Source organism: Canis lupus, chromosome 3 (genome assembly GCF_011100685.1).
Source record: "Canis lupus familiaris isolate Mischka breed German Shepherd chromosome 3, alternate assembly UU_Cfam_GSD_1.0, whole genome shotgun sequence".
NCBI classification, from domain to species: Eukaryota; Metazoa; Chordata; class Mammalia; order Carnivora; family Canidae; genus Canis; species Canis lupus.
The window spans coordinates 38,977,374-38,999,925 of record NC_049224.1 but is presented as its reverse complement, the minus strand read 5'-3'; the positions used below and the strand labels follow the sequence as shown (position 1 = coordinate 38,999,925).

The following is a 22,552-nucleotide window of genomic DNA, read 5'->3' as shown; positions in this document are numbered from 1 at the left end:
GTAAGTGACTGGAGGTTGGAAAAAAAAGTGAAGTGAGAAGAAAGGAATCACTGTTTCTGGGCAGGCACCAGCCAGTGACATACATATGTCATATGTACAAAAAAATTGGCAGCGCTAGCATGATGAACACAGGGGAGAGGGGTAGGTCTCAAGGTGTGCCATCCAAGAGCTTAACTTTTATTCACATTTGGTACTTTCGTGTGAACTGCAAGAATTCTTCCCAGTTTGCTCCAGTCTTAGCTGGTCTTAGGCGTGGTTGGTCCACTTTTGCAAAACAGGCTTATACATAAGTCAGGTCAGCAGTTTTCTGAGGGCACAACAGTCAAGCCTTTGTTAAGGTAATATGTTCGTTTCACTTCTGGTCTCCTCCTTCTGCCCTCACGCCAGCAGTGAGAAACCTGGCACTCACCACCTACCATGTATTTACTTAATTGCTCAGTTCCAGTATGCTTGTATGGTGGTATCAGACAACCAGGACCCCCACAAGAAACAGTTCTGTCAACTAAAGTTCTGTGCTGACATACAGTTTCTTTTGCCTTCCAGTTTTACAGATCCCACGCATTTCCAGAGTTAGTTAGGTTAGCCCCCTTTCCACCCACTCGTTTCAGTGAGATTGTTTCATATTTTTGCAAAACAGATTGTTTTGCTACATTCTGCATTCCATCCGTTGGATCTTCCAACCTCCTAAATACTTCTTTTAAAATTGCATACATCAAGGTTTGCTCTCTGTGCTGTACCAGTCAGTGGACTTTGGCAAATATGTAGTGTAGTATTCACAAGTATAGTGTCATGAGAATAGCTTCGCCAAGCCATTCCCCGTGCTTCGTTGCAATCCTCTCTGCTCTTTCTGAACTCCTGGTAACTCATCTCACTGTTGCTACAGTTTTACCTTTTCCAGAATGCCATGCTATTGGAATCATATAGTGTCTTAGTCTTTTCAGGCTGCTATAACAAAATACTACAGTGCAGAGCTTATACCAACAGCAATTAATTGATTGATTAATTAATTAAAAGATTTTATTTATTCATAAGAGACACAGAAAGAGGCAGAGACATAGATAGAGGGAGAAGCAGGCTCCCCGTGGGGAGCCCAATGCAGGACTCAGTCCCAGGATCCTGGGATCATAACCTGAGCCAAAGGCAGCTGCTCAACCACTGAGCCACGCAGGTGCCCCAACAACAAAAATTTATTTCTCACAGTCTAGATGCTGGAAGTCAAATCCTGGTGCAGGGACTGGTGAAGACGCTCTTCTAGGTCACAGATAGGACAAATTCTCACATGGCTGAAGGGCCGGGAACTTGTCAGAAGCCTTGTCTGTGAGATACTGATCCCATCATGAGTCTCCACTCTCATGATATAAACTCCTCCCAAAGGCCCCACCCACTAATACCATCACCTTTGGGCGTTAGGATTTCAACACATGAATTTGAAACACATTCAGACCATAGATATAGTAAATAGCTTTTTCAGACTGTCTTTTTTCACTTAGCAATATGTGTTTAAGATTTACCTGTATCTCTTTTGACCCTTGATGGTTCATTTATTTTATTGTCAAGTAATATACTACTGTGTAGATGTAACCATAGTTTGTTTATCTGTTCACCTATTGAAGGATATCTTGGTGGCTGCCAGTTTGGGGCAATTATGAATAAAGTTGCTAATTCATCCATGTGTAGGAATTTTCAAATGACTTGGGCATGTATCTGTGAGTGTGATTGCTGGATCATATAGTAGGACTATGTCTGGTTTTATAAAAAACTTCTAAACTGCCTCTCCTCCCAAGTAGCTGTACCATTTTGCATTCCAGCCAGCAATGTGTGAGAGCTCCTCTTACTCTGCATTTTCAGCAGTAATTTGTACTGTTGGTTTGGGGATTTTAACTATTGTTATAGGTATGCAATGCTATTTTACTATTATTTTAATTTGCAATTCCCTAATGACAACTGATGTTAAGAATTATTTCGTATGATGATCTGCTGTTTCTATGTCTTCTTTGTTAATGTATTCAGATATTTGCCCATTTTTAAAACTCAGGGTCTTTTTTATTTCTTTTCTCATTGTTGCATTTTATTTTATTTTATTTTATTTTATTTTTGTAAATCTATTTTTTATTGGTGTTCAATTTACCAACATACAGAATAACACCCAGGGCTCATCCCGTCAAACGCCCTGCTCAGTACCCGCCACCCATTCACCCCCACCCCCTGCCCTCCTCCCCTTCCACCACCCCTAGTTCGTTTCCCAGAGTTAGGAGTCTTTATGTTCTGTCTCCCTTTCTGATATTTCCCACTCATTTTTTCTCCTTTCCCCTTTATTTCCTGTCACTATTTTTTATATTCCCCAAATGAGTGAGACCATATAATGTTTGTCCTTCTCTGATTGACTTATTTCACTCAGCGTAATACCCTCCAGTTCCAACCACATTGAAGCAAATGGTGGGTATTTGTCTTTTCTAATGGCTGAGGAATATTCCATTGTATACATAGACCACATCTTCTTTATCCACTCATCTTTCGATGGACACCGAGGCTCCTTCCACAGTTTGGCTATTGTGGCCATTGCTGCTATAAACATCGGGGTGCAGGTGTCCCAGCGTTTCATTGCATCATTGTTGCATTTTAAATTTCTTTATGCGTTTTGGATACAAGCCCTTTATGAGACATGTGTTTTGCAAATATTTTCTTTCTGTCTGTGGCTTATCTTTTCCTTCTCTTAACAGTGTCTTTTGCAGAGCAGACGTTTTAAATTTTGCTAAAGTTCAATCTAGCATAAGCAAATAATACTATACTGATTCACATGTAGCACAGCTATCTTATTAACAGTGTTCCCAATGTCTTTGTCCCATCCTTTAGGTAGGACACTGCTATCAGGACATTGCATCTATCCAAGTGCTGTAATCACCTACTACATTGTTACTGTTATTTTTTTAATTTGTATTTATTTATGCATGAGAAACACACACAGAGAGAGAGAGAGGCAGAGACATAGGCAGAGGGAGAAGCAGGCTCCCTGCAGGGAGCCCGATGTGGGACATGATCCCAGGACTCCAGAATCCTGCCCTGGGCCGAAGGCAGACGCCCATCTGCAGAGCCACCCAGCCATCCCTGTTACTGTTATAAGGAGTTATTTTTTTGATCAATTAAGAAAATGAAAAACAAAAGCATTTGTTTTATCTTCATTTATTCCTTTTTCAGAGTTCTTCTGTTCTTTATGTAAATCTGAGTTGCTGACCTATTTCATTTTCCTTCTCTCTAAAGAACTTTTTAAACATTTTTTTAGGGGATGTCTGCTGGTGAAAATTATCTCCATTTTTGTTTCTCAGAGAAAGTCTTTATTTTTTCTTCAATTTTGAAGAATTTTGCTGGATGTAGAATTCTAGGATGGTATTTTTATTTATTTTGTATGGTTTTGTTTTACCACTTTAAAGGTTCATTCTGTTCGTGCTTGCTTTCCTAAAGGGAAGTGCACTGTTATTATCACCTTTGTTCCTCTTTATGTACAGTGTTATTTTTTCTCTGGATTCTTTCCAATTTTCCTCTGTTTTTTGGTTTTCAGCAATTTCACTGTGCTATGCCTAAGTATAGACTTTTTGGTATTTATCCTGCTTGGTGTTCTCTGAACTTTATTTATGGTTTGGAGTCTATCATTAAATTTGAAAGTTGTCACCATTATTACTTTAGATGATTTTTTATGTTTCTTTCTTCACCTTTTGGTATTCTGCGTATAGTATACCTCTTGAAATTGTCCTGTGGTTGTTGGATTTTCTGGTTTTTTGAAGGGGTTTGTTATCATTGTTTTGGGGGAAGGACAAGGAATTGTTTTATTTTTTCACATCAGTTGGGGACATTTCTATTGACCTATCTTCAGGCTCACTAATTCTTTCCTTAGCTGTGTCCAGACCACTAACAAGTCCATCGAAGGCATTCTCCTTTCCTGTTACAGTGTTTTTGGTTTCTAGTATTTCCTTTGATTATTTCTCAGAGTTTCCATCTCTCTGCTTACATTACCCATCTGTTCTGGCATCTTGTCCACTTTTTCCATTGGAGTCCTTAGCATATTAAACATAAGTTATTTTCAATAGCCCATCTGATAATTCCAGAATTTCTTCCATTTCGGAATCTAGTTCTATTATTTTCTCTGTCTCTTCAGACTGGGTGTTTCTTGCCTTTTAACATGCTGTGTAATTTTTTGTTGAAAGCTCAGTATATCATATTGGGCAGTAAGAAGTGAGGTAAGTAGACCTTGAGTGTGAGGTTTTATCTTCCTATGGCTGGCATTTGGATCCTGTTTAATGTTTGCTTTCTCCAGAGGTCCTCAGGGCCCTAAAGTCATCTACTCTCCTTTGTTAGTTTCATCTGTTTTCTTTTTTTTTTTTTAAATCTTTTTTAAAATTTTTATTTATTTATGATAGTCACACACAGAGAGAGAGAGAGAGGCAGAGACACAGGCAGAGGGAGAAGCAGGCTCCATGCCCCGGGAGCCCGATGTGGGACTCGATCCCGGGTCTCCAGGATCACGCCCTGGACCAAAGGCAGGTGCTAAACCGCTGCGCCACCCAGGGATCCCAGTTTCATCTGTTTTCTTTGGACTTTTCTAAAAACTGCTCTTTGTGTCTTGCAGCTCTTTTTGCTATAATCCATTGTGATTAGCCTAGAGCCCTGTTTGTATGGTGGGAAGGTTTATGTAGGGGAAACACTCAATCATTTCAGTGTCCAAGTGGGCCAGTGTCCATGTGCTATGGCCTTCCTAAGTGTTTCTTAGACTTTAAATCATCCTTTAGGTGAAACAGGATGCTAGAGGGGCATGGAGGCATGCTTCCCACAGGTGGAACAAGACTGGTAAAATCTTTGTACCCCTGAGAATAGGCCTTTCTTATAGAGAAGGTTCTGTTCACATCTCACAGTGTGGTTTCTCCCTCCCCCTGTCATTGCCATCAAGGGATCTTTTTAGGCTCTTCACCATGAGGAACTGGTGGTGTGCTTAGAGGTAAAACACACAAAAATAGGGGAACAAAGACTGTGGCACCATGTTCAAGCTAGTCTATACTCAGTCTCCAATAATTTGTCATAATTGACGTTTTTTTGGTTACCCATCTATGGCTCCAGGAGCTTCTGAGGTGAGCAAATCTCTGTGACTGTCTGGTTCCAACTCTACCTTTCAGATTTCCGGGTTGCAGTTTGTCCTGAAACCTTAGCTTCCCAAGGGGCCTAAGAAAAGTCATTGATCTTTGATTCAGTATGTTTTTTTTTCCCTGGTTGTAAGGATGGGAGTGGTGACTTTCAAGCTCTTTACATATCAGCGCTGAAATTGGACATCTCTGTTTGGATAATTAGAGAACTTTGTTACTCCATATGACTTCCTTACCAGGGGCTTGTTTGTGGCTACCAGTGAATTAGTGCAGGAGAACTCATGTCCCACTGTCTAATGGATAGCAGTAATTAGTTTGAATAGTTGGGGATAAGAGAGTTGTTCAACAATCAGCAATCTTACAATTCATTCAGTCTAAACGTCCTTGTGTTACCGCAGAGGAAAATAGGGCTGTCTGAGCTTCTCGTTCAAAATAACTAGTTAATGAGTGGGAAATATCAGAAAGGGAGCCAGAACATGAAAGACTCCTAATTCTGGGAAACGAACTAGGGGTGGGGGAAGGGGAGGTGGGCAGGGGGTGGGGGTGACTGGGTGACAGGCACTGAGGGGGGCACTTGACGGGATGCGCACTGGGTGTTATTCTATATGTTGGCAAATTGAACACCAATAAAAAATAAATTTATAAAAAAACAAAACAAAACAAAATAACTAGTTAGTCTTTAAATTAGGGGTCTGGCTCAGGCTTTCCCAGATTCCTTTTTACTAGTCTGTAAGGAAAAAACCTGTGTGTTAATCGAACCTAGAAGATCTGTGGAGTATAATAAATATATGCATTTCTTTTTTGTTTCTGACTCCTGGTACAGAATATCTAAAACCTTTCTAATCCCCTGAGTGACAAGAGTATCTTTTGTTTTTTTTTGTTGTTGTTGTTTGTTTTTTTTTTAAGAGTATCTTTTGTATGCTGATAGGATGACTCTTGTCTGGGGGCCTTTAGATTAGCTTCAGGAGTGGGGACTGGTCTCCAGAAAGGCCAGGTTGTTATTAGGGGATTGGAACTTTGACTCCCAACTCCCAACCTCCTGGAGCTGCAGAGGGGGTGGAGATTGAGTTCAATCACCAGTGACCAATGACTGAATCAATTGTTCCTTCATTTAAAACCCCTAAATAATGGGATTTGGAAAGCTCCTGGCTTGATGAACCTGTGGCAGTGCTGGGAAGGTGGTATTCTGCAGAGGGCATGGAAGCTCCTCACTCCGTTCCTCCTGCCAGCACCCTCCCCAACTTTGCCCTATATATTTCTTCAATTTAGCTGTTCTGGGTTTTCTCCTTTATCTCGAAGCAGTAAACATAACTAGTGTCTCCCTGGTTCTGTGAGGCATCTGGCAAATTCTTGAACCTGAGGAGGGGATTATGGGAACCTCTGATTTATAGCCAGCTGGCCAGAAGTACAGGTGGCCCCAGGACTGGTGACTAGCTTCTGAAGTGGGGGCAGTGGTATAGAAATGAGCCCTTAACCTGTAGGGCCTGTACCATGGTTAGTGTCAGAATGGACTTGAATTCTTAGACACCCTATTGGTCTCTGAGAATTGGAAAAAACCTCACACAACCTCCCATTTCCATTCAGATGAAATGAAAGAACAGGTAGGTGGTTGTTATTTTCAAGTGTCTTCAGTGTCCACAGGAACAACATGATGCTTTCTGGCACCTCCTTGCAGAGCTCTCATTCAGTTTGAGAATGTAGCACAGGTGTAGAAATGAAATATTCTTACTTCCCATAGCATTAAAAAAAATGCAATAGGTGCTTCAGGTGGACATACAGTTAAATTTTAGGATTTAGTTTTACATGTGGTTTTTAGCAAGTTGGCTTCTCTTAGGTAACCACTTTCTAGAGGAAAGCACTATGTGACTGTAGATGTTCCTGGCGAAAGAGAGCATTCCATTAAAGACTTTGGTTTCCACCTAATCTTTACAAGTTTGCCTCCATCCCATGGATGTCTTTTCTGGGCCCATGTGTGACTTTTTTGGACTTTGCTGCTGGGACACTTTCCATCTCTCTGAGTGAGTTGGTCTCTAAAGCAGTAAGACAAATTTTGTATGGGTCTGTCGCATCTCTCATTGCTTTATGGTCAAACCCCATGTTTTCTAGGTTAGAATTGAAGCATTTTTGGAATTATAAAATATTGAATTTTCCTCTGGTCTAGCTAATGCATTTGAGCATTTTTAACAAACCAGCAGTTATGATAATTTTAATGGGAGATTCGTGTTCTATTTTGCATAAGTGATGAATTTAAATTTGATGGAGTCTTTGAATATAAATCCCTGGAGTGTACAGATCTAGTGCCTTAATGCTTTGAGGTCTGTCCCTGCCTATTTTTATTAAAATATTTCCTTGGGATCCCTGGGTGGCACAGCGGTTTGGCACCTGCCTTTGGCCCAGGATGCGATCCTGGAGACCCGGGATCGAATCCCACGTCGGGCTCCCGGTGCATGGAGCCTGCTTCTCCCTCTGCCTGTGTCTCTGCCTCTCTCTCTCTCTCTCTCTCTCTCTCTCTCTCTGTGACTATCATAAATAAATAAAAATTAAAAAAATAAAATAAAATATTTCCTCATTTTAAATTATTTACCAGATTATTTTAAAAGGAGCAATATTTTGCCTGTGGCTTTGTAATTAACCTAATCTGATTACTGTGGGTTTTTTTATCGGACAATAGGCAAAAATATGTTAGTGAAGTTTTAAGAACAGCAGGCTGAGCATCTGTGGTGCCACATACTAAATATTATTTATGGCAATAGCTGTATCTTGTTTCTTTGGACTAGTTATATGTTATTGTATGTACCTGGGATTTCTTGTATCTGTATCTTGTTTCTTTGGACTAGTTATATGTTATTGTATGTACCTGGGATTTCAGTTTAGCAATATTGAGTATACACTGGGCATCAATTTAATTCTATTCTAGAAAAAAAAAACAGACAAAAAAGAGGCTGTTTTGTATAATTATCAAACTGAAATAGTTTAATTCTTTATTTGTCTTTGAAATATTCTCTTGCAATATTACTTTAATTTTGTGTTTAATAAAATGCTTTGGTTATTTGTCAGTTATACTCACATATTGATTTGTTTTATATTTATGTAAGTATAAAAAATAACCAGCCCTTTGTTCAATCCTGCTACATGACTGACCTTTGTTATACCATTAATTTGCCTTGTGACTTAGGTTTATGTGTCCTTCATTTAAAAATGAATGAACCAAAAAGAAAAGAAGGAACTGAGTTTTCCCAAACATAGGAAGATTTTAAAATCCGGCTACATGACTTAGAGCTTAGGTTCAGATCCTACATCTTTTTCTTCCTTTTTTTTTTTTATTTTTAATTGTGGATAATTTCAAATATATGCAAAGGTAAAGAAAATAATGTATCAAAAATTTTTAAAGATTTTATTTATTCATGAGAGACACCGAAAGAGAGGTAGAGACACAGGCAGAGGGAGAAGCAGGCTCCATGTAGAACTCAATCTCAGGACCCCAGGATCATGACCTGAGCCAAACCCAGGTATTGGACTTGATGCACCCATCAGTCAGCTACAGCAACCCCTTGGCCATTCTTGTTTTACTGATACCTTCCACCATTGGTCCTCTGGATTATTAAAGCAAATATGAGACATCATATTGTTTCATTTCAAAATACTGAAATATGTATCTGTAAAGGGAAAAGGTTCCTTTTACAAAATGATAAAGTTGCAAAGCCATTACCACACCTAATAAATAGTAGTAATTTGTTTTATAATAAAATATCCCATGTTCAGACTTCTCACACTGTATCTGTCTGTGTCTCTTAAGTCTCTTTCTCTTTAAAAAAAAAAAAAGAAAAAGTCTCTTTTTTATTTTTTTGCTGGACCAGATGAGGGGGCTGCTAGAGCCCATATAGCCCTTGTTATCTGTTAATATATACGACTAGAGAGACACAGAGAAATTGCTTACCCACCAATCCAATATGCTGATTTATTTCATTTTGCTTTTGTTTTTAGGGATTTATTTTTTACATTTTGATTTAATTTTGTGTCATGATCATATAGAACATTTACCGTTACAAAGTCAAAGCATATTATATAAGGATTTTTGGAGAATTTTAGTTGTCATCCTGTCCCCTTTATGCAGTTTCTATTTCTTTCCTCTCCAATCCCCCACCACTTCACCTCCAGCCCCATGGCAACCAGTCTTAGGGACTTTTGCCTTATACTTTCATCTAAAAATTATAAGCATGTATGTGTACTCTACACATCCTGCATGTATATTTGCATACTAGAAACACCGTCTTAGCTCTTGGTTTGTAACTTAATGATATATCTTGGGGATAAGTCTATAGCATCGTACAGAGATAATTTCTCATGCTTTTTACAGCTGCATGATACTGCAGCTGCTAATGTGAGGGATGTCAACCCTTGTCTATGATACTAATTTATCATTTGTCTTTTTTATTTACTTCTGGTGGGTTTTTTATATGTAAAGATTGTAATTTCTACATAGTTAAATTTCATATGCTTTTCCTTTACTGCTTTGGATTTTGAGTAATAGGGAGTATTTCTCAAGTTGTAGCTTGTAGAGAAACTCCCTGTTTTCGTCTAATACTTAGATGGAAGCTCTCTCTCCTTTCCCCCCAACCCGTCTTTACTTTTCTACTTAAATGTCTGTTCAATTTAGAATTAATCCTGATCTGATTTGTGTGAAACAGATATATATTTTTCCTTTTCCATATGACTATCTGGTTATATCAATACTACTTATTAGAAAATCTATTTTACCCTCAGTGGTTTGAAAGGACACCTTTATTATACCCTAGATTCCCATAAACAGGACTATTTCTGGATATTTTAGTTCCATTCCATTGGTCTGTTAATTCATAAACCAGTACTATGTTGTTTTGATAATAGAGGCTTTATAACATATTTTAATATATGGTAGGTTAGCCTTCTTCATTGATTTATTTCTAAGGTTTCTTTTGAGATTCTTGCTTGGTTGTTCTTCCAAATGAACTATATAACCAATATGCCCGGCTTCTAAGAAGCAATGGTGAGATGTTTTTATTGATATGATTTTAAATTTATAGGTTAACCATGGGAAAACTGACATCTCTGCTGTTGACTCTTCTTATCCAAGAACCTGGTGCATTTTTTTTCTTTTATGAATGTTTTACAATTTTCTTTATGTAAGTTTTAGGCATTTCTTATCAAGTTGACAGTGATGGTATTTCTTTATCTATTTTACTGTTGTAAATGTGGTCTTTTCCTGTATTATATTTTTTGACTCTTGTCTTTGGTATGAATGAACATTATTGATTTTTGTGTATTTATCTTAGTACCTGTTTTGTTTTTGTTTTTTACACAGTTTTCTTTTTCTGTGTGCTTGTTTTACATGAATTCTTTTGGTTTTCCACATATATAATCACATGTTCTGCAAGTAAAGATATTTTAACCTCTTCTTTCCCAAACTTTATGGCTCCAGTTTATTTTTCTTGTCTGATTAATGGCTAATCCCTTGAACTCAAGGTTAAAAAGTAGTGGGCATGGCAGGTACCCTTTTCTTGTTGCAGACTTTAGCAGAAAAACTAGTATCTTCTGTATATTCATAGGCTAGCTTTTGAGGTGAGATTATGTTGTACATTGTATGTTTTCTATTATGTAGGATGTGACTTTATCATCTCCCTCAGTTCTTGGTTTTTTGAGTGTTTTTCATATGTACAGATGTTGAGTTGTTTACATATCTTTGTAGTATCCTAGAGATTATCATATGATTTTTCTCCTTGGCTCTATTAACACAAGGAATTGTATTTCCTACTGTGAAATCACTCTTGCATTTCTGGAATGAGCTGCATTTGGATTAATCTTTGTCTTCCTGAATCTACAGTCTTCCCTGATTTTCCCTGTAGCTGGACAAAGTCTTGGTCTGACTTGTATCTTCAATGCCTAAAACAATATATATATACATATATACTCACACACACACATATATTATGTATGTATGTATATATATGTATGCATATGTATATATGTTTATCTAAGGAATGTTTAGTGGATTTTCTTCCTTTTAAAGTAATGATTATGTTCCCTGGGTGGCTCAGTGGTTGAGTGTCTGCCTTTGGCTCAGGTTGTGATCCTGGGGTCCTGGGATCAAGTCCCACGTCAAGCTCCCTGCATGGAGCCTGCCTCTCCCTCTGCCTATGTCTCTGCCCCTCTCTCTGTGTCTCTCAGGAATAAATAAATAAAATCTTTTAAAAAAAATAAATAAAATAATTATATTTTTAAAATAATGCATATTTCTAAGAAACTAAGCAATATAGAAAAGTTTAACAGCAAAAGCAATAAATTAACAGAATTCTACCATCCAGAAATGATCTATTTTTTATATTAGGTGGCCATAAATTCAGAAATCTCTCCATGCATATAGCGATAGAAGATGCGAGCTACAAGGAAATAACACTCTGTGTGTTTCAAACAACTGTTTTTATTTGAAATTAATAGAAAACGCACTGAAGCAAAATTAAAGTTAATTCTAAACTTCAGCCCTGTGCTCCTTCATGGTAAGACACCTTCGTTTCTAGAATTAAGGGAAAAAACTCCCAGCCACCATTCAGATCCCCTTCGTTGTAATTAATCCCATATCACTTGCCTCCACGAAGTTACTGTGGCGATCTCATGCCTTCCCCCATACCAGTACCGTGATTTTCGCTCATGTCTACTCTGTCTGTTGCTGTTTTCACATTATTTATTGGATGTGCCGTGGTGAGGGTTTAATTCTCACTTTGTAATTGGTTTCCTTAGTTCTGTCACCAGTGTCCTATAATCATACTCCAACCGTTTATCACCTCGAGTGCTTCTGGTGTTGGATTTATATTCTTATTAGGATCTTGAGTTCCACGAAGTACTTGCAGGGAGCTTCTATTTCTTGGTTTATGTTTTCTTCCTGGTTGTCTGGCTCTGTTTTCGCAATCCTTCTGCCTCTGTTTGTTGACTTGCCTGTCTTAGCAGTAGATGTTAGTACGTGCATCTGCCAACACTCTGTCTCGCTCATGTGCGATGCCATTGCCTCCATATCTGTGTTCTTTGGCTCCCATGTGTGTGACTCCTGTCCCATCACCTTCATCCCAGTCTATTGTCCCCTGTCAGAGACAGATGTTGCCTGCTAGCCTTTTTGTAAGCGTCTAGGAGATGATGGGGAGGGCCCATGCAGGCTGAGCGCTGCCCTTGCCAAGGCCCTGGAGTCCTGCTTTTCCTTCTGAAACCCCATGAAATGACTCCTTGGCTGAGGCCTGGGTGAGTCCCACTACTGTGAGCATCAGCCCGGCCCCTCAGTCTTGGCCCTGTCTTCCTTTCTGGAGCCATGAGGTACATACAACATGTGAGCTGCTTTTCCAAAGGGATTTTAAAACCGTATCTCTGGGGCACCTGGGTGGTTCAGTGGTTGAGCATCTGCGTTTGGCTCAGGTCATGATCCCAGAGTCCTGGGATCAAGTCTTATGTCAGGCTCCCCACAGGAAGCCTGCTTTTCCCTCTGCCTATGTCTCTGCCTCTCTCTGTGTGCCTCTCATGAATAAATAAATAAAATATTTTTAAAAAAGTAAAAAAAAAAACCCAAAACAAAAAACAAACCATATTTCCTAGAGCCACCTACCCCCAACTCAGTTCACATTGTTACCAGGCAGAGAAACAATTCTGAACTCAGGTTCAGCTGCTCCCCACTTGAAAGTCAATGCTGGAAAGACAAGTATTGGTGGGAAAGGAAAGGTTGCTATATTCAGGCAGCCAACAACATGGGGAGACGGTGGACTGATGTCACAAAGGCTGTCTTCCCTGTGTAGGGGAAGCTGGAGGGTGTTCCGAGGGAGGACATGGGGAAGGGAGGGGGAGCTGTGTGCAGGAGAAGCAATTGCCCAGGCAGAGAGTTGTATGTCCACATGACCTGACCAGACCCGCTGGCATCAGCAGGAGCTATTTCTGAATGTGGTCAGGTCTTATCTTATGGGGAGGTCTAGTCCTTTGCTCCTTAAAGCCAGCAGTCTCCAAGTCCCTGGGAAAGCTAGTTAATTCTGTGACAGACCAGGGAACTTCAGTCAGCAAGCAAGGAGTGCCTAAGCTTGAAGCATGTGCACACCTCAGATGGCTTCATGTGCTCTTGGTGTCACTTCAGACTTGCAGGTGTTGCTGAGAATGCTCAGGACTCGATTTACCTTCTGTGCTCATGCAGACTTTTGAAGGCCATGAGGGGGCAGGGATCAGATCCTTCTGGCATCTCCTATTTCTTCTCATGTTTCAATCTTCAAGGTCCCTTTCCTACTCAAATATAATGTAGTACCTTCTTCTCCCCCCCCCCCCCCGTTTTTTAAGGATTTTATTTATTTATTCATGAGAACACACACACACACACACACACACACACAGGGGCAGAGACACAGGCAGAGGGAGAAGCAGGCTCCATGCAGGAAGCCTGATGCGGGACCCCATCCCGGGTCTCCAGGACCATGCCCTGGGCCGAAGGTGGTGCTAAACCGCTGAGCCACCCGGGCTGTCTCTTCCCTTTTTTTGATTGTGCTGGTGAATTTCTTAAAACATTTGTCCTGTGCCTTTCATGAGGAACCGAAAGAGGGGCCTGTGGTGTTGCCTCACATGGGTATTTAGGTGAGTTCCAGGGCTCTGCATTTCCTCCTTGCACTCTGCCACCCACCAAAGCCAGTAGACATTTATGGAGGGCCGCTGAGGGCAACATGTATCATGTTTTAATCTTTGTAGTTGTCCTTTGTGATAGGCATTAGTATGAACATGTCTATAGACAAGGACACTGAGGCACAGAGAAGCCAAGCAACATTTACTTAATTTGTACCAGGAGAGTCCTAGTCCAGAGCCTGAAGTTTTTTTGCACGATGCTGCCTCTGTGTGAAAATACAGGAGGGAATCTCAGGGCATGGAAACCAGTTACTGTGACGGTGTAGGCAATTCCACAGCATGTGAGCAGGCAACCATGTTATATGAACTGAGAATATTTTTTTCAAGAAATTACTCTGGGCACTGTCACTGTTAACCACTCTCAAATTAATGACTTCTGAGGGTATTTCTTCTACTGTCATTCAATCGCTGTAGAAATAGCTTCCTATTAGGTGCCAGGAACTGCTCTGGGTGCTTATGAATGTTGGTCTCTCACCCTTCCCACTGACCTGCAAGGGGCTCTGATCTTTGAAGAAAGAGGCGGTCAGAGAGAAATGGGGTGATTGCACAGGGTCACCCAGCTAGTGAGGGGCAGTAGCTGGATTCACATTCAGATCCACATGGCCCCTGAGGCTATGCTCTTTGAATTTGCTCTGCTGCCTGGGGTTGATTGAGCTTTTGATACTGAGTTTTGAAGAGCTCTCTGCTTTGCCTGTGACCAGTATTTACCATCTTTAATGCATGTGCCAAGACAAGTCCCCACACTTTAAAAAAAAAAAAAAAAAAAAAAGATTTATTTATTTATTTATTTATTTATGAGAGTGTGCACAAGTGGGAAGGGGAGAGGGTGTGAGAGAGAGGGAATCTCAAGCAGATCTGTGCTGAGCATGGAACCCAAGTGGGCCTCCATCTCACAACCCTTAGATCACTATCTCAGCTGACACCAGGAGTCAGACACTTAACCAGCTGTGCTACCCAGGCACCTCAGCAAGTCCTTACACTTTTAAACAAGCATCAGAAGGGTCTATATTACTGTTAGGGGAAATTGTTGGGGTCACAGTATATGAAAGAAGTGATCTATAGCCAGGAAATCTTGGGGGAAGAAATTTACTTAATTTACAACTGTTTGTTTCCCAGAAAAAATAATAGAAGTATGTGAAAACATTTTTACTACTTATTAGTTAGTATTTAACTCCGCATTTTTACATAAAATGTAAAAAAATAAAAGTCAAATCTTCTTAATAGGTATCTTAGTTCGGGCTGCCATAACAAAATACCATAGACTTGGTGGCTTAATAACAGAAATTTATTTTTTCTAAGTCCTGGTTAGGCTCTGCTTCCTGACTTGTAGATGGCTGGCTTCTTGCTATGTCCCTACATGGCCATTCTTTGGTGTATGCAAATGGAGAAAGAGTGATCTCTCTCTCTCTTTCCTATAATGGCCACCAGCCCTATCAGGTTAGACCCTGCCCTTATGACTTATCTAACCTTAATGATCTCCTAAAAGCCTATCTCCAGATTCAGTCACATTGTGGGGTTAGAACTTCAACATATGAATTTTGGGAGAACACAATTCAATATTTAGCAATAGGGAAGTTGTTTTTGTTTTTTTAAAATCTCATTTCTCCTTTTTATGTATTTTTGCTGTATTTATATTTCATTCAATTTTGCAGCTGAATTCTAAACACCAGTCAGAAGGATCTGTTTCTAGCTGATCTACAAACCACTCAGCACATTATTAATTTTTTACTGTAAGTGGTAATTATTATAGAAGGTAATGAGAGTGATCAGTATGCTTAGATTATTTAAAAATTCTAGTAGACTTTGAGTATTTTATATGGTAGCTGAAGAATAATGTTAAGTCAACTTTTAAAAGGCATGTCAATGAAAAAGAGGCTGTAAAGAAACCAAAGTAGGTATTTGGAGTTTTGGGGATTACAATCCTGGAGACACAAAGTCCACTGAAATCAAAAGTGTCCTCCAAATTGCTAGCAGAAGTTCAGGTTTATAAAGGCAAACTCCCCCAAGTTACATAACTTGTTTTGAAAGGATTAAGATGGTGCTGGCAGGGTTTAAACTAACAGGTGTTAGATTATCTTTAGTTCAGTCCAAAGTAGAAGGATGTGTTCCAAGAAGTGGTGGAGTTGTAGCTGATTAAAGTAAAAAGTTCATGGTGTTCCGGAAATTGAAACAGAAGAGGTGCATAGGCTCTATTTCCTCAACTTCTTTTCTACTCTATTTTGAGTGACTCTCTTAACAGTGTTATTTCATTTTGAATCTCCCTTCACAGGTGGCTCTTCAGATGTTCATTCTATGGGATCAAGTAATCATCGTGTATTTTTTATATAAGAGAAAGGAGAGGGTGCTCTGTATGGCTTTTGTAGAGAGATACATTCAGAATTTAATGTTCTCATTTAGTTACAGAAAACTAGAGAGAACTGCTGCTTTAAACAGTTGGGTTCTTGGCAAAAGAACTTAAAAAAGAATATTGCCAATTTTCCCTGTGGGTCGTAGGTGCCTTGATATAACTTGCTCTTGGGGAAAAAAATATGAGACAAGTATAAAAAACTGGCTCAGTGTGATTAGAAAGGAAAGTCTATCTTTTTAGAAATGTGCTGAATTCTGAAAGTTAATTAAAACTAAGACATTGTCACGTGGTATTCTAAACTTCTTATATTTAGCTTTTCCCTTAAAAAAAAAAAAGATATTTCTTTCTTCTCTGTAAATGTAACTGTCCTGGTGTCTTAAATCTTCTAGCCAGAGGGGATCACCATCTCCTTTAATATTCAAGTGAACCTGTTTACATCCCGGTGCCCTGTATTTGGGAAACCCAGCATGTTCTGTCCCTCTCCTCTTTCCCTAAAGATGGTTGTGCTTGGTCTTGGAGATTTTCCTGGTCACACAGACTCTGGTTTTCCAGCCTGCTGAATGCTAAGATCCTGAATACTGGGTCTCTCATGACTGGCCTGTACCCACTCCACCTGCCCCAGGCTGGGCACTGCTCCCCAATCTCAAAGGAACTGACACATGTTATGACAGCAACCTAGGGGGTACCTGCCACACTGGCAGTTCTGGAACTGTTCCTGGATTCCTTTGATCATCACAATGCAAATTCAATAGTCATCGTTGGCTCATCTTCCTTTCCATGTGGCTTATAGATCAGTTGAGTCTCACAGGTCTCCCCTACTTCACTGGCTACCCCCTCTCAGCCTCTCTGCTGACTTTTTCTCCTGAAGGGTGAAAAAGGGAGAGTCCTGAGTCTTACTCTCTGTCCATGTTCTCTCACTGCTGTGACTTCAGCTAGACTCATGGCCTTAAATACTACCTCTAGTCCAACCTCTTTCTTGGGCTCCTGCAGACTCATGTATCCAGCTGCCCAGTCACCATCTTTATATTAATGTCTGATAGGCATCCCAAATCGAATATGTCCAAAGCAGAGTCTTCATTTTCCACTCACGTCTGTTTCTTTCAGCTCTTTTCCACATTAGTAACTGATACTGCCATTTACCCTCTTGCCCAGACCAAGCATTTAACAACCCTCTTTGACTGTTCTTTCTCTCTCTACAATTCCATCAGCAAGACGTTTTAGCTCTCACTTCATGATATACCCAGAATCCCATTCCTTCTCATCACCTCTACCATGACTTCCCTAGTCAAAGCCACTATAACCCTTTGTTAGACCAACACAGCCATAATACTATCTACCTAATTCCATTCTGGCTTCTAAGTCTGTAAAGCCACACAGGTGCCTTGGTGAACATATAAAACCCTAAGTCACATCACATCACTCCTCAGTTCACAGTTCTTTCGCAGCTACTAGTCTCACTCAGAATATTAATCTCAACTCCTCATCATGCTCTACAAGACCATGTATGATTTGTCCCTTGCCCACCTCCTGGACCCTCCTCCACAAGCCACACTCACCTTCCTGCTCTTCCTTGTACACCCACATGCCTTCCTTCCTTAGGATCTGTGTGCTTGCTGTTTTCCCCCTGCCATGCTTTTCCACAAGATCTTACCATGGCTTTCTCCTTCTCTTCTCTTAGGCTATTGCTCAAGTGACAGCTCTACACAAAGGCCATCACTGACCATGCTACCTAAAATACTCCCCGTGCCCAGATTATTTAATGCAACAAAATCTGGTCCTCATTCTCCTTTGCTTCCTTCTTCCAAAATGAGTAGAGTTGATGAGTGGAATTGAAGATGAGAATTTGGGAGAGAGGGACTCCTGAGGTTTTCTATTGTGAACACTAGATAAAACCACTGATTTTCTTGAACAACAAGCCAGTTCCTTGAGATGGTTTATGCCTCTTCCATAATACTTGAGGACAGCTAAAATCATAAAGCTTAGTTTTAAAAGCTAAAATACTAGAAATTTAGATACTTTTTTCCTTCTGGCTATATAACAAGTAGAAAAAATATTGTTATATTGGTATTCTTACTGTGCTATCCAAATAATTTACAGCTCTGGATTGCTTATTAGATATTGTGGGTCCTGAGTAAGTTTCTCAGGGTTATCAGGTATTTTCATATTTATGGCAGAGAATTTAAAATATTTTTAAAATTTACCTACAGTAAATTCCACCTTTTTCTGACGTACAGTTCCATGAGTTTCAACATATATACAGGTTAATATAACCACCACCACCACAATAATATTCTCTTATGATGCCCCTTTATAGTTCATTTTTAACTCTACTATTAATCCTCGGAAACAAATGATCTGTTCTCCATCCATATAGCTTTTCTGCTTCCGGAATATCATCTAAGTGGAGTCATGCAATATGTGCTTTCATGAGACTGGCTTCATTTACATTTAAGACTCATCCATGCTGTTGTACATATAAATAATTTTGTTCCTTTTTATTGTTGTGCACTGTTTATTCATGTGGATGTAACACAGTTGCTTTATCCTGTGGCCCAATGAAACACTGCATTATTTCTACTTTTTGGTGATAGTGAATGAAGCTTCCATAAACATTTGTTTATAGTTTTTGTATGGACATACATTTTGGTTATCTTCCAATGAAATACATGGAGTAGGATTCCTGGGTCATATGCAGAGGTAAGCCCAACTTTGTAAGCCATGGCTAAACTATTTTCTCTGGGTGGTTGTACCATTTTGCATTCCCTCTAGCATATGGGACAGTCCAGGTACTCTGCATCCTTACTAACACTTGCCTAGTCCATTTACTTTGTTCTGCCATTCTAATAACTGTGCATGTAGTAATATATTATTGCAGTTTTCATTTGCATTTTCCCTAATAACCAGTGATGTCCAGCATCTTATCATGTACTTATTTGTCATCTGTATATCTTTTCACATGGAAATGACTGTCTGAACTTCTTAAATTTTTATATGAAGGTGTTTGGAGGTTCATTACATATTCTGGATGTAAATCATTTGTCAGTTAGGTTATTTGAAAGTGTTTCCTTCAAATCTATGGCTTCTCTTTTCATGTTAACAGTGCCTTCCCCAGAGTAAAAGTTTATTGGTTATTTCTCTTCCAGTTGATCAGTATTTTTTCCTTCAGGGATCATGCTTTTGGTATTGTATCTAAGGATCTTTACCTAACCCAATGTTCTGAAGATTTCTTCCTTTTTTTATTTTTTTTTTTTTAGTTTTTTTTTTTTTTTTAGTTTTATATATTACATTTAAGTGTATGATCCATTTTGAGTTAGTTTTTGTGTATGATGGGAAATGTACCTTGAAGTTTATATCTTTTGACATTCAGGTATCCAATTTTCCCAGCACCATCTTTGGAAAAGACTACCCATCTCCATTGAATTGCCACTGTACCTTTGTCAGAGTACAAGTTGGCCACATTCGTGTAAAAGGATGTTTGAGCTCTCTGTTCTGTTCAATTGATCTGTGTGTCTACCCTTTGGCAGTCCCACACTGTATCGATCACTGTAGCTTTATGGTGAGACTTTAGATCATGTTGTGTGAGCTCTATAAGGTTGTTTTTTCTCAAAAGTGTTTCAGCTATTTGAGCTTACTCTTGTTTCTGGGGGCACCTTTTTTCAGTGATCTGACTATAAAATGTAGGCCTTTGCCTTCCCACATCTTCATGTACTTCCCATTTCTGCGCTTGCCTCAGAGCAAAGTGATTAGAAGGAAGAATCTGCAAGGGTGCCAGCATTGCCACCTTCCCCACTGCCCACTACCCCAGCATCTGCTTTCTTACTGCAGCTTCCACACTAAGGCTGTCCTCAGGAGGGGTCAGGAGAATCAAAATAACTTTGTCTAACAGTCACCCCTCCTTGCCCCTTTCCAAGGGACTCTGATAAGGTAGAGTGAGTGTTTTCTTGGAACTTTTATGTCTCTACATAGTAGAATCTAAGCCAGGGGACAGTGGGGGCTAGAAATTAAAACTAAGTGCAAACCAAAAAACAGGGCTAGAAATTAAAACTAAATGCAACCATCACCATATGGTTCTTTGAATTTCTGTTTCTTACCCAGTTAACCTGCTCTTATTAAGTTCTCAGAGTCCTAAGATAGTTGCTTTGTATATTCTGCACAGGGTTTTGAGTTGTAATCAGTTGGAGAGTGAAGGTGGAATGTGTTGTCCCATCTTAACTAGAACCAAAAGCTCTGATAGAGAATTTTAATTAAAAATGTGTCTTTGCATTTATAAGTCATTCATCTATTCATTCAACTACTTTTTACCTTCTAACTACTAGCACTGTTCTGAGCATGTGAGTTACATCAGTGAATAAATTATATAGAAAGCTGATATCCTAATGAAAGTGTCAAGTAATAAAATTCAAAGGGTAATGCTGTATGTTAGAAGATATGTGCCAGGGAAAAAGGAATAGGTAGACTGTAGTGCAGAGGACTGAGAGAGTGATAAAGGAAGAGGTTACTATTTTATTTATTTTTATTTTTTGAGACAGAGGGGTAGGGATAGGGGCAGAGGGAGAGAAAAAATCTTAAGCGGGAGCCGTGCCCAGCACAGAGCCCAATGTGGGGCTCAGTCTCAGGACCCTGAGATCATGACTTGAGCTGAAATCAAGAGTTTAACCAACGGAGTCACTCAGGTGCCAAGAGGTTGCTATTTTAATATGGCAACAGCAGGACTCATTGAGCAGATGATACTTGGGCCAAGTGAGGGAATGAGGAAGTGAAGGAGTTAGCCATATCTGGGGCAGAAGGAATAGTTAGTGCAAAGGCCCTGAGTGGGAGTAACAGGTTCTAACAACAGCCAGGGGGCCACTGTGACTAGAGGGAAGTGAGCAAGGGAGGGAGGAGGAGTAGAAGATGAGGTCAGAGGAAAAGAGCAGAAAATAAGGTATAGGTCCTTTAAGTAAGTTGAAGGACTCTGTGTGAAATGGGGAGCCACTAGAATGTGTTAAGCAGATAGTGACATGGTCTGATTTAACTTTTTAAAGGATCATTCTGGCTGCTGAGGAGGGATGAGCTGCAGGGGAGGCATGGAAGAAAGAAGAGCAGTGAAGAGGCTATAACAGTGTGATGGCTAATTTATGTGTCAACTTGGTTGGGCCAAAGGTACCCAGATATTTGATCAAACATTTTTCTGGATGTTTCTGTGAAAGTGTTTTTTAGGAGAGACTAACATTTAAATTGGTAGATTTTGAGTAAAGCAAATTTCCCTCCATAATGTGGTGGACCTCATCCAATGAGTTGAAGGCCTTAATAGAACAAAGACCGATCTCCCCTGAGCAGGAAAAAATTCTGTTAGCAGACTGCCTTTGGACTTGATCTGCAACTCTTTCTCCAGTCTCCAGCTTGCTGCTCTATCCCCAACAGATTTTGCATTTGCCAAGCCTCCACAATCGTTTGAGCCAGTTCTGTAAAACAATCTCCCCTGTTCTTCACTCTGTGTTTGTGTGTGTGTGTGTGTGTGTGTGTATATATACATATGCGCCCCTCCCCCCTGAATATATATACAAACACACACATCCTGTTGGTTCAGTTTCTCTGGGGAACTCTGTGTAACCCAGATAAGAAATGACGGGCACTGAGGGGGGTGGGGCACTTGACGGGATGAGCACTGGGTGTTATATGTTGGCAAATCGAACTCCAGTAAAAAAGTATACAAAAAAAAAAAAAAAGAAAAGAAAAAAGAAAAAACAGAAATGATGGTGGATTGAATCAGGTGGGGATAGTAGTAGGGCTAATGATAAATAATTAGATTTAAGGTGATTTGCATAACCTCCTGAAAGTTTGCATATGGGATTAAGAAAAAAAGAAAGGTTAAAGGTGACTCAGAGGTTCTGTACAATTTCAACAGAATGACAAATGTGAGAATGCTATAGAAAGCAGAGTGATACTTAATTTAAAAAACAAACTCCTTAGAACATATATTGGGAAAAGAGATCTTCTTTAAAAATATTTACAAAACTGTAAAATACTTAGTCCTAAAATTAACAAGAAATATTATGAACCTATAGGCAAATAAAAACACTGAAACTCTACAGAAAATCATAAAACATGATTTTTAAAAACTGAAATAATTGACAGATACTCAATAATAGATCTCAATTTCTAGAGAATTTTAATTTTCTAGATCTAGAATAACATATAAATGTGATTAATACCAATTAAAATAACTAGATTGGGGCATGTATTAGTTTCCTAGGGCTGCTGAATCAAATTACCACAAACTGGGTGGCTTAAACCAAAAAACACCTATTAGTAGAAAATTGATCAGATCAAATTTTTCAGTTAGTATGCTTTGGAACACTGATGACCCATAAATGGGTTGCAGGTGTCTTCAGGTGGTGAGGTGGCATTCCCATATCTTAGG

At 39.5% G+C, this 22,552-nt stretch overlaps 1 protein-coding gene across 3 annotated transcripts in view; it reads left to right on the top strand.

Moving 5' to 3' along the window:
• Positions 1-22,552, top strand: part of FAM189A1 (family with sequence similarity 189 member A1) — a 452,536-nt gene that overhangs the window by 254,765 nt on the left and 175,219 nt on the right. Inside the window, exon 2 of one of the 3 annotated variants that reach the window (XM_038532625.1) lies at positions 21,174-21,291. The exons of the other annotated variants lie outside the window; for them this stretch is intronic. Coding sequence (XP_038388553.1) covers positions 21,256-21,291 — 36 coding nt within the window. The 5' untranslated portion in view covers positions 21,174-21,255. The remainder of the gene's footprint in view (positions 1-21,173; positions 21,292-22,552) is intronic. 3 annotated transcript variants of the gene reach the window in all.